Source organism: Salvelinus namaycush, chromosome 15, assembly GCF_016432855.1.
Source record: "Salvelinus namaycush isolate Seneca chromosome 15, SaNama_1.0, whole genome shotgun sequence".
In the NCBI taxonomy this organism is placed as follows: domain Eukaryota; kingdom Metazoa; phylum Chordata; class Actinopteri; order Salmoniformes; family Salmonidae; genus Salvelinus; species Salvelinus namaycush.
The window spans coordinates 31534222-31552648 of record NC_052321.1 but is presented as its reverse complement, the minus strand read 5'-3'; the positions used below and the strand labels follow the sequence as shown (position 1 = coordinate 31552648).

Sequence of the window (18427 nt, the reverse complement as noted above, 5' to 3'; positions counted from 1 at the left end):
AGGAAAGATATGGCTTCTTCGCTTACCTTCCTTCTAAAGTATCCTTATCAATTGAGATTGTGATGCACAATGTGAATAAATCTCAGAGACTCTCATCTACCTATCTCGCAGATTTTAGGGGGGGGGATCCTTCTCCTGTCCAGTAATGCAGAAGTGAACTTTGAAACCATTGGAGTAAGGGATTTACAGCATGAACACTTGACTCACCTGACTGCATGGGAGGCAAAGGGCTAGCGTTATAGGGCAATTTGGCAGACAGAGTAATATGCTGAATAGCCAACTTACATTGCAGAAAGGGGCGTGAGAAGGAAGTAGATGTGGATTCTGATTTGATCTAAAGCATAGTCGGGGCAGGATTACCGACCGCGCTTTTGGGGGATTTTAGTCATGGCCCCCCAGATAGCATATGAACATGTAATAATCCATGGCAAAATGTGTAGAATTGCAGGAAATTAGCTTTAAAACTGCAACATTTTGTCTCAAGCTCCTGGCAAAATGTGTAGAATAACAGGAAGTTTAGCAGGTTTCCCAAAAATAATAATTCTGGGTGGGGGGCCCCTGGTAGTTGGGACCACATGTCCCGGATTGTGCGGGACAATCCTGCATTTTGACCCTTGTCCTGAAACCCAACAACCAGGTCCCGCATTGTAACAACAAATTCAAACACCACTAATTTAGAAAAAAAGTTGATTTGTCCCGTATTTCAGTCAAACATTTGAACCAGTCTCTCCAATCGTTGTTGAGATCTTATATTCTGCACAGTGGAAGACGAGACGTAGGCCAATGTCATAGGCCTATCGGTCAAACAATCATATTTCTCAAATCCTTTCGGGCTAAGTTCCAGCTAAACTTGGAGAGGACAGTTAGGCCAAACAATTTACAAAAATGGTGCTTCTGATGAAGAGCTTCAAAAATAAATAGCCATATTAGACTGAAAGATAAGGTCATTTAAACTAATTTGTGAGGCTCTCCATGCTCATTCCACATATTTGCTCCAACTTCACTCAACCCGTTTTAGAAGTTTCCTTTCCTAATGGTTTCACATTCCCTGAGACCAACCAGAAATGTTTCCTTGGCCAAATATTCACAGATTTCCATAAAAACAACCACACATGGGCTCTCTCGTTTCTGGATTATCAAATTTTGCATGAGGCAAAATAGTAGCCTAGGCTGGGTGTCCTTCAATTTCTGGTTAAAGTTAGATCAAAACTGAATCAATGTCTTGGAAGATCAAATAATGATTCATTAGTATTCAACATAATCAAATATAATAGCATAGTATAATATTACTGCTACACCAAATACACCACCTCATTCCTTGAGATTTTTGGATTGGTTAGCTGAATATTTCCACAAAAAAATTAATGCAGCCAAAACTCAACACGTACCACTAGGCAGAACGTGCTTTGATTTTAACAAAACACAGGAAGGCTATATATACACACAGTCGTGGCCAAAAGTTGAGAATGACACAAATATTAATTTTCACAAAGTCTGCTGCCCCAGTTTGTATGATGGCAATTTGCATATACTTCAGAATGTTATGAAGAGTGATCTCTTTGCCATGCAAATGAACTGAATCCCCAAAAAACATTTCCACTGCATTTCAGCCCTGCCACAAAAGGACCTGCTGACATCATGTCAGTGATTCTCTCGTTAACACAGGTGTGAGTGTTGACGAGGACAAGGCTGGAGATCACTCTGTCATGCTGATTGAGTTCGAATAACAGACTGGTGGCTTCAAAAGGAGGGTGGTGCTTGGAATCATTGTTCTTCCTCTGTCAGCCATGGTTACCTGCAAGGAAACATATGCCGTCATCATTGCTTTGCACAAAAAGGGCTTCACAGGCAAGGATATTGCTGCCAGTAAGATTGCACCTAAATCAACCATTTATCGGATCATCAAGAACTTCAAGGAGAGCGGTTCAATTGTTGTGAAGAAGGCTTCAGGGGGCCCAAGAAAGTCCAGCAAGCGCCAGGACCGTCTCCTAAAGTTGATTCAGCTGCGGGATCGGGGCACCACCAGTACAGAGCTTGCTCAGGAATGGCAGCAGGCAGGTGTGAGTGCATCTGCACGCACAGTGAGGCAAAGACTTTTGGAGGATGGCCTGGTGTCAAGAAGGGCATCAAAGAAGCCACTTCTCTCCAGGAAAAACATCAGGGACAGACTGATATTCTGCAAAAGGTACAGGGATTGGACTGCTGAGGACTGGGGTAAAGTAATTTTCTCTGATGAATCCCCTTTCCGATTGTTTGGGGCATCCGGAAAAAAGCTTGTCCGGAGAAGACAAGGTGAGCGCTACCATCAGTCCTGTGTCATGCCAACAGTAAAGCATCCTGAGACCATTCATGTGTGGGGTTGTTTTTCAGCTAAGGGAGTGGGCTCACTCACAATTTTGCCTAAGAACACAGCCATGAATAAAGAATGGTACCAACACATCCTCCGAGAGCAACTTCTCCCAACCATCCAGGAACAGTTTGGTGACAAACAATGCCTTTTCCAGCATGATGGAGCACCTTGCCATAAGCCAAAAGTGATAACTAAGTCGCTCGGGGAACAAAACATCGATATTTTGGGTCCATGGCCAAGAAACTCCCCAGACCTTAATCCCATTGAGAACTTGTGGTCAATCCTCAAGAGGCGGGTGGACAAACAAAAACCCACAAATCCTGACAAACTCCAAGCATTGATTATGCAAGAATGGGCTGCCATCAGTCAGGATGTGGCCCAGAAGTTAATTGATAGCATGCCAGGGCAGATTGCAGAGGTCTTGAAAAAGAAGGGTCAACACTGCAAATATTGACTTTTTGCATCAACTTCATGTAATTGTCAATAAAAGCCTTTGACACTTATGAAATGCTTGTAATTATACTTCAGTATTCCATAGTAACATCTGACAAAAATATCTAAAGACACTGAAGCAGCAAACTTTGTGGAAATTAATATTTGTGTCATTCTCAAAACTTTTGGCCACGACTGTACACTGAACAAAAATATAAATGTAACATGCAAAAAATTGAATGATTTTACTGAGTTACAGTTCCTATAAGGAAATCAGTCAATTGAAATAAATTCATTAGGCCTTAATCTATGGATTTCACATGACTGGGATTACCTTAAAAAAAGTAAGGGGTGTGGATCAGAAAACCAGTCAGAATATTGTATGGCCACCATTTGCCTCATGCAGCGCGATATCTCCTTTGCAAAGAGTTTCAGGCTGATGATTGTGGCCTGTGGAATGTGGTCCCACTCCTTTTCAAATGGCTGTGCGAAGTTGCTGTGTATTGGCGGAAACTGAAACACTGCAGACGTACACGTTGATCCGGAGCATCCCTAACATGCTCAACGGGTGAAATGTCTGGTGAGAATGCAGGCCAGGGAAGAACTGGGACACTCAGCTTCCAGGAATTGTGTACAGATCCTTGCGACAAGGGGCCGTGCATTATCATGCTGAAACATGAGGTGATGGAGGCGGATAAATGGCACGACAATGGGCCTCAGGATCTCATCACGGTATCGCTGTGCATTAAAATTTCCATCGATAAAAAATTAAATGTGTTAGTTGTCCATAGCTTATGCCTGCCCATACCATAACCTCACTTTGTTCACAACGTTGACATCAGCAACCCGCTCGCCAACACGACGCCATACACGTGGTCTGTCGTTGTGAGGTCGGTTGGACGTACTGCCAAATTCCCGAAAACAACATTGGAGGGGGTTGCTGATGTCAACGTTGTGAACAAAGTGAGGTTATGGTATGGGCAGGCATAAGCTATGGACAACTAACACATTTAATTTTTTAATCGATGGAAATTTTAATGCACAGCGATACCGTGATGAGATCCTGAGGCCCATTGTCGTGCCATAATTTCTTATGGTAAAGAAATTAACATTCGATTCTCTGGTAACAGTTCTGGTGGACATTCCTGCAGTCAGCATGCCAATTGCGTGCTCTCTCAAAACTTGGGACATCTGTGGCAGTGTTGAGTGACAAATCTCCACATTTTAGAGTGGCCTTTTATTGTCCCCAGCACAAGGTGCACCTGTGTTATGATCATGCTGTTTAATCAGCTTCTTAATATGCCACACCTGTTAGGTGGATGGATTATCTTGACAAAGGAGAAATCAAAATGTTTCAGATGGGTTTCAGTGCATCACGTGTGGTTTGACAGAAACCCATATGATATAGTTTCCTGTATATTCATAACTCACCTCCCTTTCCAGCTAATTTGGACATTTTTAGTGAGCCAAAAATAAATCATTAGAATGAGTAAATGACTAGAATGTGCAACACATTTTTACAACACAAGCAAAAAGAGCCTCCACCTCCCAAGAGAGGAAATGATACAATATTAATTGTTAGTTTTTTTTCACTGTAGACTCAATGTTGACAGGCAGGAATTTACACTCAAGCACATCTCCCAAGAGCGACCGACAGTGTTGTATGCATGAGATCTTAGGTTTACTATTTTGGCCCCGCCCTGCAAACTATGTTCTGAAAACATTAATCCTGCCTCAGGACAGGTCTGTTTTTGGTGGTGTACAATGAACACATAGGTTAGTAGCTGAATAATACAGAAATTTCTCCGATCATAAATACCTGGATAAAGTGAAATAAAACAGGATTTGCATAGAAGTTTTAAAGGGACAGCGCAACATTTTTTCTACTTCCAGAGAGAAGGAAGTTGAAGGTAGCAGGCAAGCTGTTTCTGTAGACTTCCAGTCATAGCACTAACACTAGTTAACAAGGGCTCCAGAAACTACCTTCAACTTCCTTCAAACTGCACACAGAGACATTCAAATTGTATCCATAAGTTCATCTGACTCTGGGTAAGTAGAAAAAAAGGGCTTAAATTGCCTAAATGTCAGACTATCGCTTTAAGGCTGAAGAGATGAACATGCATATCACTTAAACTATTTAAAATAACAATGTTACAAAAACACATTTTAACTTTTTATTACATTTAAAATGTTTGAGTTTCTCTATATGCAGTCTACAAGCTGGCCAAGTAAGAAGACAGTGCACCATTTTTAACTTAACTATACAGACAAGAACTTATACAAAAGGCACAATCATAAGCTTGTTATGAGTATCAATGATGTGTCCTCAAGGAATCCACTCCTGTCATAAGCACACAAACATGGGACAAAATGTATTTTGTTACCCAAACTGTTTCTTTTGTTGCAAAAAGACCGCCATTGCCTCAATGCTTGATTTTTCAAAACCAGACTGTGCTCTCTGAAAATAGAAATCTCTTTCCGGTAGGTAAAATGGCCAAGCCACTTAAAAGAAGAGGAGATGCACTCTAACCTTTGTCAAGTCTATCACACCAACCTCTCCATGTGAAAACTTCCTCTGTATCTCACCCAGACAGCTTCCCAGGATGTATTTGTTCAATAATTAAATTCCGCATATTTTCTTCCTCTATATTTTGACTACAGACTAAACATATTTAAGACAATGGTGAAATTGTGTGGCAGAATGGTACTGTAGGCACTGTATGGTAAGCACCGTTCCTGGATACTTATATAACTAACCTTCACTAATGTTAACTAAAGTGCAGTGTCAATCTTTTAAATAAATCCTTCAATGTAATTTGATGAAAATAAAAGCTTTGGGTCAAAAAATAAGTTATTAATTCTAACTTTAGTAAGGTCACTGCTTGTTTTTGAGTCATATTTTTCCCCGCTTTATTTCCTGTTAAGACTGGATCACTGCCTATTTCCCAATATTCACACTACTTAGTATGCGTGGCCAAAACATCACATCATACTACATAATGCATGAGTTTGGGCATTGGGACACAACAGAGTTGGAGTGTCCTCCACTGGTGTTTCTTTGGCTCGTCCTTAGTCCGCGTCGTGGTTGTAGAGGTTGTCAGCGACCTCGTTCTTCCTGTGAGCGGGAGGCACCAGGTGCTGAGGTAGTTCGGTGGGCAGCTCGTACCCCTCCAGCTTCACCTTGATCAGGTGCTGTGCCAGGGCAAACTCCTCGTCATCCAGCATGCCGTCTTTATCACAGTCCGCCAGCTTCCAGATCTTCCCCAGGACTGTGTTGGGCAGACGGGAGCTCATCATCTCCTTCTTGGCGTTGACTCCACTAATTTTCCCGTTGATGGGATTCAAGGAGTAGAAGATCTCGTCGTACTTGTGCTTGTCATGGCTCACAATCCAGTCGTCACAGTCAGACCCGGCGCTGATGCCCTCTCCGTAGCCCTGGCCAAAGGGCCCATCCTGGGAGCCCTCAAAGGCCCCGCCGCTCACCATGGCTGGTGGCGCCTTGCTCTCCTCGTCGCGGATCATGGTCATCAGGCCGGAGATCTTGTTGGCCAGCATCTTGTCCACAGACTCGACCAGCTTCATCTTCAGGGAGGGGAACTTGCTGAAGTCATAGTGCTGGAGCTGCTCCTGTATAAACAAAAGACACAAAGAACGTTCAAAGATCAATGTAATTTGTTGCGGCACAAAATCACACATTACAGGCTTCCTACATACAACCAATAAGTAGGGTGCAGGTAGGATCTTAAACCATACAAAGACTCTTGGCAATAGATATATTGACCCAGAGAGACTTGGGCAAAAGATCTGATCGGTCAAAAGACCAATTAGTGGAAAATGATGGGGAATTTGGCTGCCTGTGTCTAATGGACCCTAAAATCATAACAGGGTTAAGATTACGGTGGGATGACCAAAGGGTATGTTACGGTTACATTTCATTGTTTGACTGTTTCTGATTGACAGGTCTCTGAGGTGCTGTGTAGAACATTTTGTTAAGTAAAACTCCCATGACTAAAATCCAGAGGAATTTGAGACTATGGCGGGTGGTCCCTCTCCTCAACACACAATAACAGGACCAGGCATAACACTGCTCCTCGGGGATCCATACATACTAGAACATGCTCAATGTGGAGCATTCTCTGTAGACAATGTCTCATAACCAGCTGCAATGCTCTCACGTCCAAGTGTTGTGATGATTCTCTAGGTTCAACGAGTTGAGCTACTCCCTTCCAAATCCAAAGCCAGGCTCAGTCTACCTCCAAGGCCTAGCTCTCGCTCTTCTGTGTAGCTGACAGAAAACAGCTGCGTTCACACAGAGCTGGGGAGGTGCCAGGGGTGTGGCCGTCTCTCGCTTTCAACTGGATGGAAACGTCCGGCAATGATGACGTTCTGATTCATTGTTGATGATCTGCCCTTTTACTTGAATCTACACGTACTGTCTCACAACTCCCTTGAGGTGTTCAAGATAACTAAACAGATTAAGGTTAAATATTTGACAATACTCTGCATTTTCAGATGAGCCATTGAATTGCACCTAGATGATAACCTATAATGCGTCCCAAATGGCACGCTATTCCCTTTATAGTGCACTACTTTTGACTAGGGCACAGATAGCGCTGGTCAAAAGTAGTGCACTATATAGGAAATAAGTTGCCATTTGGGATACAGCCACGTTCATTCTCTGGAGTCATGGTAACCCAGCTGACCTGCATCTTGACGACGTTGGGGAAGTCTCCAGCGGATATGTGGTGCTCTCTCTGCAGTATGGTGTAGATCTCAGGAAGTCTCATGATCAGTTCCTCTTTCTTCTTCTCCTTCCCAAACAACGACGGCATCTCTTTCTTCAGGTAGCTGATGATGTAAGCATGCACCTATGAGAGAGAGAGCGAGAGAGAGGTAACTTATTAGTATGTTTTAGCATGAACCACTTGTCTTTTGAATTCATTTGCAGATTTCAGCTTTCCACATATTCAAACAAGGTCCTATTACACTGTAGGTATGGGGCCATGCTGCTGTCGAGTAAACTTGGTCTACATCTGTGTGGTTCCCTTCCTTCTCCATGTTTGATATTTTCATCTGATTTCATAACGAGACTTGCCATAACGAGACTTGTGTGAACTGAAATTGTATGAGGGGAAATGATAAGGTGGGTTAAAAATAGAACACATCGGAAAGAAGCTGATTGCATTCATTCAGCAGGGTCCTTCAACCTCTCCAAGCATTGTTGGACCAGCAGGGTTATCAATGTGTTCCTTGTGTTCGCAAGTGCGACTCCACCTTTTAAGATGTCCTTGCCAGGGGAACATTCACACCAGTGTTTACACTAACATGTCCTCAATAAAGGGAAGGAAGTTCGCTCCAGGGGACAAGGTAAGGTTATGCCTTTAGTTTCCATATGATGTTTATTCCTCTTGGAAGCAGGCAGGCATTGTGGGATGGACAAACAGACAGACAAAGACAGACAAGGTTGGCGTAAACATGGCAGACAGACTGGCAGGGACAGGGTGGGAGAGTTTGAGAGGGTGGGTAAGCAGGGTCTTAGTTTTTGGTTAGGACGTCATACATTCCCCACTGACCAGAGAAAGGGGCAAAATAAACCGACAGGGCCAACCTGGGGGTACAGAGTGCTTTACTACATCACATGGTCTCACACTCACACACTCTCAGCATAGAAGGAAGAAATACAGAGAGCTGCAGGATTCCTGTTTGTTTGTTTATTTAGATCCCCGTTAGCTTTTGCAGAAGCAGCTGATTGGGCAGGGCAGAAAGCACAGGATTTGGCAGGGAAGAGTGGGGAGAACAGTAACGGTAGAGTTACCGTATCAGCTTATTACCTTAGCAAGTCGAGCCCGTTTGATGAGGTCATTGAGTTTGCGTAAGGCAGCATTCCGAGGCAGGCCCTGAATGTCCTTGAAGAGGTCTTGCGTCTCTGCCTCAAAGAGCCTACGGTTTTCCGTGTTCCGCAGGGGTTTGGCCCAGAACGAGCCCAGGTAGACCCTCACCACCTCGGGTGTGTTGATCACCTTCCCCAAGGACCACATCAGAGCTCCGTAGACCCTCATCAGCTGCTGGCTGTCCACCTGGTCAGCCTTGTTCAACACCACGCGGATCTTGTCGTCCTGGCCACGGAAGGCCTTGATGGCCTCAGAGAACTCGTCTGATATGTCTAGTTTGTGGGCGTCAAAGAGGAGGATGATGCGGTCCACCCGCTCCCCGAACCATCGCAGCACCTCTGAGAAATCATAGCCTGTTGAGTGAAAAAAAAAAAAAAAATACAATCATGAGGCTCAGCCAACATTGAAGAGGTATCACTCTTCGATAAACATCAATTATAACTGATATAGCTGTACTGCTATTGTTTACAGTCTTTTGTCTGCAGAACACCTGATTTACAATCTATTGCAATGTGACGATTTCCTGCACTTCAAAAGATAGATGGAACACAAACAAATATTCAGACACAAATCCAACAAAAAGTCAGATTTTTATACATCCTCTAACTAAGATCTCTACAGTGGCCCAAGGGTGAAAGCACCATCTTAAAAGGGATAGTGCGAGATTTTGGCAATTAAGCTCTTTTCCTACTTCTATGAGTCAGATGAACTCATAATTACCATTTTTATGTCTCTGCAGCTATGCTAGCTGTTCCGGTAGACTTCCAGTCATTGGGCTAAATGCTAGTTAGCATTTGCTCGTGAAACTACCTTCAAACTGGACACTGAGCCATACAAATAGTATCCACGAGCTAATCTGACTGGGTAAGTAGAAAAAGAGCGCACCATCTCTTTAAAGTCACCACTAATATTTATACAACAGCCAACCAGTGACTACACTCTGGGCCTCCTGAAATAGAATGAGGGTTGACATATGAATGACAGATATATCCTTTGTTTCTGTAGACAAAATAAACACTATTGGAGGTTCAAACACTAGCCTACAGGTACAGGTAAAACAAAATGTGCATGTGGCAGCTGTGGCACTCCTTTTCTAAATAAACCATGTCAGGTTGTAATGAAAACGGGTCCACGAAGACAGACACCTAGATCGTCTGACAGATTTCAGGAAGCGTATCATGTGCTGGCCCATTGACAAATATTGTAGACGGTCGCCAGTAAAAGTGTGCATACATGCATGTGCAAAGGAGATTACAATCAAATGATTGCCTGGAAGACGAGGCATATTGTGATTTTCTTGAATGAGCAATAATCCTCTGAAATAATTGTGCTTCAATTTCAAAAGGAAAATGTAAAGTTGCCTTCGAGCAGCAATAGATTTCCCTTTAATGTTGTGTTGCTAACACAAACAAATGGCAGGGATTACAAGGCTATAAAAAAATGAGAGCAGCCTAAAAAGGGCCAAGCCATTTAGGAGGAGTTCTGAGAGAGGATAGTGTGGGAACTGTCAACGCTGTAATGACGTGAGAGAGTACTCAGAGGACATCGGTATAGACAGACACTCATGAAACAAACTTAATCTGTATGACTAATTTCAATCAATTGGAACGTGGAAATATATCAATACCACTTCTTATTCTGATAACTACTCCGAGTTCACCAAGTCCAGTAATCATGAATGACTTAATTTGGCCATGATGTTTTTGTCATATTCAAAAACGCCCACTCTGTGATTTTGAGGGATGGGCCTTTAAAAATGTACAATATAATTCAACATGAAAACTACCGATGTCGTGATGCTATGATGAGTCATTGAAAGAATGTTTAAATGGCTAGAGCTTGAGGAATGCAACCTCAGCTGTACACAGAGAGCAACCAACAACAGATGTAGAAGAACGCCCATATCTCCATGGCATGTGTCCCAAATGGCACCCTATTCGCTACATAGTGCACTACTTTTGACCAGAGTTCTATGGGCCCTTGTCAAAAGGTAGTGCACTACGTACAGTTGAAGTCAGAAGATAACATACACCTTAGCCAAATACATATAAACTCAATTTTTCACAATTCCAGACATTTAATCCTAGCAGAAATTCCCTGTCTTAGGTCAGTTAGGATCACCACTTTATTTTAAGAATGTGAAATGTCAGAATAATAGTAGAGAGAATGATTTATTTCAGCTTTTATTTCTTTCATCACATTCCCAGTGGGTCAGAAGTTTACATAGACTCAATTAGTATTTGGTAGCATTGCCTTTAAATTGTTTAACTTGGGTCAAACGTTTTGGGTAGCCTTCCACAAGCTTCCCACAATAAGTTGGGTGAATTTTAACCCATTCCTCCTGACAGAGCTGGTGTAACTGAGGCAGGTTTGTAGGCATCCTTGCTCACACACTTTTTCAGTTCTGCCCACACATTATCTATAGGATTGAGGTCAGGGCTTTGTGATGGCCACTCCAATACCTTGACTTTGTTGTCCTTAAGCCATTTTGCCACAATTTTGGAAGTATGCTTGGGGTCATTGTCCATTTGGAAGACCCATTTGCGACCAAGCTTTAACTTCCTGACTGATATCTTGAGATGTTGCTTCAATATACCCACATAATTTCCATCCTCATGATGCCATCTATTTTGTGAAGTGCACCAGTCCCTCCTGCAGCAAAGCACCCCCACAACATGATGCTGCCACCCCCGTGCTTCACGGTTGGGATGGTGTTCTTCGGCTTGCAAGCCTCCCCCTTTTTCCTCCAAACATAACGATGGTCATTATGGCCAAACTGTTCTATTTTTGTTTCATCAGACCAGAGGACATTCCTCCAAAAAGTACGATGTTTGTCCCCATGTGCAGTTGCAAACCGTAGTCTGGCTTTTTTATGGCGGTTTTGGAGCAGTGGCTTCATCCTTGCTGAGCGGCCTTTCAGGTTATGTCGATATACGACTTGTTTTACTGTGGATATAGATACTTTTGTACCCGTTTCCTCCAGCATCTTCACAAGGTCCTTTGCTGTTGTTCTGGGATTCATTTGCACTTTTCGCACCAAAGTACATTCATCTCTAGGAGACAGAACGCGTCTCCTTCCTGCGCGGTATGACGGCTGCGTGGTCCCATGGTGTTTATACTTGCGTACTATTGTTTGTACAGATGAGTGGTACCTTCAGGCGTTTTGAAATTGCTACCAAGGATGAACCAGACTTGTGGAGGTCTACAATTGTTTTTCCTGAGGTCTTGGCTGATTTCTTTTCATTTTCCCATGATGTCAAGCAAAGAGGCACTGAGTTTGAAGGTAGGCCTTGAAATACATCCCAGGTACACCTCCAATTGACTCAAATGATGTCAATTAGCCTATCAGAAGCTTCTAAAGCCATGCCATCCTTTTCTGGAACTTTCCAAGCTGGTTAAAGGCACAGTCAACTTAGTGTATGTAAACTTCTGACCCACTGGAATTGGAATACAGTGAATTATAAGTGAAATAATCTGTCTGTAAACAATTGTTGGAAAAATTACTTGTGTCATGCACAAAGTAGATGTCCTAACCGACTTGCCAAAACTATAGTTTGTTAACAAAAAATGTGTGGAGTGGTTGAAAAACGAGTTTTAATGACTCCAACCTAAGTGTACGTAAACTTCTGACTTCAACTGTAGGTCTTTAATCAATAGCCTAACTGTTAAATGTGCCTGGCTTTGTAAATCATCCATATACAATCCATTCGGAAAGTATTCAGACTCCTTCCCCTTTTCAACATTTTGTTGCATTACAGCCTTATTCTAAAATGGACAAAAAAAATGTTTTCCTTATCAATCTACACACAATACCAAAGTGAAAATCAATTTAATCAATTTTAGATAAGGCTGTAACTTAACAAAATGTGGAAAAAGTCAAGGGGTCTGTATTCCTTCCGAATGCACTGTATATCTTGTCATGACGTGGCCCTTTCTGGGTGTAGATCGTGGGTACCCCCCACCCCCTTTCTCCTACACCCAGGTTCGGTTATCTCAGGTTATAAATTCCTGGCGGAGACTCTTTCCCCCTGGTCATGCAGAAAGAGAGCACAGAGAGAGAACAATGGACTTCACTTGAAGACACCTAAATCCCCAAAATGGGAGAATTAAACAATTTTTCTGCTTTTGAGAATGATCCGTGGACACTTAAGGGACAGTCATGTTGAGTGTGTTTCATTTGGTGATCTCATGAGGTACAGGAAACACACATATTGGTATCTCTTAAAGTGTACATTTCCCAGCTGTCAAGTTTACATCTAAATATTGTGAAAAGTATGTGACTAAACATTAAACTATTTGTGAAAAGATGTAATGTGATATTAACCTTCTAAATAAGAGTATGGATTTTCATAAAGATTAACTAGTCAGTGGCCACAGCCCTGTGAGCCCAGACCCAGATTAGGCGTCGTGGACCGCCCTTTTCTACTGTTACATATAAAACCCACTCGTGACCCAACTCAGTGTGAGCTGTGGTCATGAATAGTTAGGACTAAGCAAACCCCAGCGTGAGCTGTGGTTGCAAATGGTTGAATTTCTGAGACCAAAACATGCCGGGTGACGCTGGTGTGTGAAGTGGTTTAAACTACAACTCTACCAAAAGACAGGACTATACCGCGTGGAGCATTGGCTACACAGCTGGAAATGGTTCAACTCAGACTATCAATCCCTACAGAATAAGAGCAAACCATAGACATAAATTACTAGTCTGCAGCTAGAAATGACGTAAAGCGAGGACGAGAATACAGACAACCGCCAAAACATATATTCTAGAGGCTGGCCGATTAATTAGGGCTGACTTCAAGTTTTCATAACAATCGGCAATTGCCATTTTTGGACGCCGATTATGGCCGATTACATTGCACTCCACGAGGAGACTGCGTGACCGGCTGACCACCTGTTACGCGAGTGCAGCAAGGAGCCAAGGTAAGCTGCTAGCTAGCATTAAACTTATCTAATAAAAAACAATCAATCAGTCTTAACATAATCACTAGTTAACTACACATGGTTGATGATATTACTAGTTTAACTACCTTGTCCTGCATTGCAAAGAAAATTAACAGGCACCGCATTGATTATCATCGAATCACAGCCTACTTCGCCAAACGGGTGATGATTTAACAAGCGCATTTGCGAAAAAAGCACTGTCGTTGCACCAATATACCTAACCATAAACATCAATGCCTTTCTTAAAATCAATACACAAGTATATTATTTTAAACCTGCATATTTAGTTCAAATAAATTCTTGTTAGCAGCCAATATTACCTAGGGAAATTGTGTCACTTCTCTTGCGTTCTGTGCAAGCAGAGTCAGGGTATATGCAGCAGTTTGGGCCGCCTGGCTCGTTGCGAACTGTGTGAAGCCCATTTCTTCCTAACAAAGACCATAATTACTTTGCCAGAATATTACATAATTATGACATAACATTGAAGGTTGTGCAATGTAACTGCAATATTTAGACTTATGGATGGCACCTGTTCGATAAAATACAGAACGGTTCCGTATCTCACTGAAAGTTTCCGGATTTGACCATATTAATGACCTAAGGCTCGTATTTCTGTGTGCTTATTATATTATAATTAAGTCTATGATTTGATATTTGAGCAGTCTGAGCAGTCTGACTGAGCGGTGGTAGGCAGCAGCAGGCTCATAAGCATTCATTCCAACAGAACTTTCTTGCGTTTGCCAGCAGCTCTACGCAATGCTTGAAGCACAGCGCTGTTTATAACATCAAGCCTATCAACTCCCGAGATTAGGCTGGCAATACTATAGTGCCTATAAGAACATCCAATAGTCAAAGGTATATGATATACAAATAGTATAGAGAGAAATAGTCCTATAATTCCTATAATAACCTCAACCTAAAACTTCTTACCTGGGAATATTGAAGACTCATGTTAAAAGGAACCACCAGCTTTCATATGTTCTCATGTTCTGAGCAAGGAACTGAAACATTAGCTTTTTTACATGGGACATATCACTTTTACTTCCTTCTCCAACACTGTTTTTGCATTATTTAAACCAAATTTTACATGTTTCATTATTTATTTGAGACTAAACTGGTTTTTATTTATGTATTATATTAATTTAAAATAAGTGTTCATTCAGTATTGTTGTAATTGTCTTTATTACACACACACACAAAAATCGTCCAATTAAATCGGTATCGGCTTTTCTTGGTCTTCTAATAAATCGGTATTGAAAAATCATAATCGGTCGACCTCTAATCTTTTCTATGAGAACATTTCTGAATGGTACTCTGAAGTATCCATTCTAACCACGAAATACTTTGATCTTCGGGGAAACGCAACCAGAGAGACTCTGATGAACGTTCCAGCAGATGGACCGGATTCCAACAGAGAAGACAACAATGATATTCGGCCGTAAATATATACATATAATAATATATGCAATTATTCTCGAATGAGCGGCCATTCATGTGCGAAGGATTAGCATTTCAATGTATATAATTATCGACTGTGTGTATTGAATCCATTTGTCTTTCCTCGCTCTCTCTCAGTCCCACTCCTTTCCCCACCAAGGCGTCATATCCGCATAGCCCACTCGGGACTCTTTCCTATCATTGTTAGTAACTAATATCTACGGTTTGCTTATGCATTTCTGTGATTGTTTAGTTAGTTAGTAAATAAATAATTGAGCTAATTGGTGTATGGATGATTCATAGTAGAGGCTGGGTTTGTACAGATAACCAACAATTTACGACATTCAGATGAGACTGAGGAAGGTAATAATAGTAATTCATTAATAGAAGACTAATTGATCAGATATTAAAATATCTGAAGAGTTATATTGTGCACCGGGGCCTCCCACTCCTCTTTCTATTCTGGTTAGAGCCAGTTTGCTCTGTTCTGTGAAGGGAGTAGTACACAGCGTTGTACGAGATCTTCAGTTTCTTGGCAATTTCTCGCATGGAATAGCCGTCATTTGTCAGAACAAGAATAGACTGACAAGTTTAAGAAGAAAGTTCTTTGTTTCTGGCCATTTTGAGCCTGTAATCAAACCCACAAATGCTGATGCTCCAGATACTCAACTAGTCTAAAGAAGGCCAGTTTTATTGCTTCTTTAAAATCAGAACAACAGTTTTCAGCTGTGCTAACATAATAGCAAAAGGGGTTTTCTAATGATCACTTAGCTAATCCAAGCTTATCATTTTTAAAAGGCTAACACAACGTGCCATTGGAACACAGGAGTGATGGTTGCTGATAATGGGCCTCTGTACGCCTATGTAGATATTCCATTTTTTTTTTTTATCAGCTGTTTCCAGCTACAATAGTCATTTACAACATTAACATTGTCTACACAGTATTTATGATCAATTTGATGATATTTTTTTTTTTTAAATACAAAAAAAGTGCTTTTCTTTCAAAAACAAGGACATTTCTAAGTGACCTCAAACTTTTGAACGGTAGTGTATATATAAATAATTGTTAGAACAGACTCTCTGATTCACTTAGCGTTGTTTACATTGTTCCAAATGGTCAGAAAAAAATATAACATTGTAATCTAACAGCAACGGTTTGGCACACATAATACTCACGCAACGGTTGCTCCTATACCCTCCAGTAGTTTCCACAACTAAGTCAAATGTCTCCCACAGATCTGACTTCCCTTTTCCCTCCTGAGCAACCAGTAAACACTTGCTCGTTTCGAGTTTATTTCACACGTCCTCCACATCCATTTTGTTTTAACCAATTAATTGATGTGATTATTATAGGCTATAGGGCAGGATCTATTGGTCACATGCATGCGATGCTTACATGTTTCACGTAAAGAGAGCAAGGGTTGAGGGAATGTCTTTCTTAAACAAAGTGATTTCAGTAACAGAACTTTTCAGTTACAAACAAGAAAGAAACTAAAATGGCTGTAATTATGTTACAGCTTCAGCACGGACAGTGTGATAAAAACTTGTGGTGCCTCTTCACCGCAGCAGGGAGGAGAGCAACAACTTGCGCCAGTCACACAGGCACTCGCTGTAATTTCTTTTAACACAGTGTGACCATCGGGCTCTTTTTTGAGTAATTTACGTGTCTTAATTATTTAAAACAGTGTGCTTAAAGCATCAGACAAGCTCAGTGGATATGCAGTTGATTTTATTTTGTCTATATATGGAAAAATAAGTAAAAACATTTCCACCAATCAATTGGTTGAAACAGGACAGATCTAAGTCGACCAAGATTTATTTTAGTCGGGGACAGCCCTAAAAGCAACACCTCACAGCACAACAGCTCTCCCCTACCTGACCTAGATATTTTGTGTGTCTAATAATATGTAGGCTGTGTGTCATTTTTACATTTATAGTATGTACTTCTGTCCTTGACCTGTTCTTGTCTATTAATATTCTGTATTGTCATGTTTCCTGTTTTGTGTGGACCCCAGGAAGAGTAGCTGCTGCTTTCGCAACAGCTAATGGATATCCAAATAAAATAAGCAGCCAAAATCAAGTTTTTTTTTCACAATTTCAATTCACAAGATAGAATGAATGCAGGAATCAAGAATTGAACCTCTGTGATTCTTGAGCTTGGATGCTGTCATTGGACACGACACAACATGAGCGCAACATGGGCAGTAGAGCAGCTTTCATTGATTTTTAAAGGAAGCATTCCCTCAACGGCTGATGTCTGACTGCAACGCCAGTTGCCCAATGGTTGCAGTGTAGCAGGGTCGTAAGACCTACTTCAGTATGACTTCATATCTCAGGGTCTCCAGTGGAGGCTTGGAAAGCCAATGTTGGATTCTAATTATGGAGAAAACATAACTACAGCACTGGAGGCATTGCATCATGTTGTGATATTATCAGATGTAATTTTGGTACAATTAGGACAAACAGCTGGCATAGTGACCTATCCGTTGACAAGAACTACACAACACACTTAACACAGCTCTACAACCCATGCTTTGACACTTTAAAATCACACTTGATAGCTACCCATTTACCATTAGTTTTATCAAATTATTGCACTTCAGAATAAAAAGCCAGTATGTGAAATATCTGCACCTGTGAAATGTATACAAACAAGCATAGACTTGTTAAATTGATTCATCATAAACAAAATAACTGTTATTTCTTAAAGCAATGTACTACCATAGCTCTACAGGCCTTCCTCCGGTATCAATCTCAGCTCGATAGCTAGCTACTGACCTCGGCTAATGCGTTGCTTCTCTCCAGACAGGATTCCTGGTGTGTCAATTATACTAATACCCCGGAGGACCTGGTTAGGGATCTGGGAACAGATTAACCTACAGGAGAAGAGAAAACACAATACATGTTACAGACATGAGTTGAAGAGCAGCTCCAGAAAAACACCCTGCTAAACTCATGTTGTCAAAACATATTCAGGACGTTTTCTTCCTCTTTCTTTAACCCCATCCTTTCCCGTTTCTAAGCTGGTATGTTTTTGCTTTGGAAGGGCAGGGATTCAGCCATTCAGATCAGATCACGTGTGATGGTAACAGAGATAGCATTAGTGATAGCCATAAATCTGGCTTGTTGGCAGATTCAGGCCAACACCGGTGATGTCTATTATTTTTGTCTGGGCACTTGGGCAGGAAGGATTCAACTGCAAAAACAAAAACATGATGTAGGCCTAGTATGCAACCATTGTGCCTTCTTAAGCGCTATAAATTCCGCTAAGTAAAATAACTGAGTTTGGGGGGGGGGGGGCATACTCCAAGTGACATCTTGTGTGACGCACATTAGCGTCCACTGGAAACAATGTGCATTGTCAGAGGTTCCT

The 18427-nt window shown here is 41.6% G+C and overlaps 1 protein-coding gene across 1 annotated transcript in view; it reads right to left on the bottom strand.

The window, feature by feature from the left end:
* Positions 1 to 4537: 4537 nt before the first annotated feature.
* LOC120060430 (EH domain-containing protein 4-like) overlaps positions 4538 to 18427 on the bottom strand; it is a 28314-nt gene continuing 14424 nt past the window's right edge. Inside the window, exons 3-6 of the mRNA XM_039009746.1 lie at positions 17833 to 17930; positions 8614 to 9026; positions 7486 to 7650; positions 4538 to 6409 (exon numbers count right to left, since the gene is read on the bottom strand). Of these exons, the coding sequence (XP_038865674.1) occupies positions 5852 to 6409; positions 7486 to 7650; positions 8614 to 9026; positions 17833 to 17930 (1234 nt within the window). The 3' untranslated portion in view covers positions 4538 to 5851. The remainder of the gene's footprint in view (positions 6410 to 7485; positions 7651 to 8613; positions 9027 to 17832; positions 17931 to 18427) is intronic.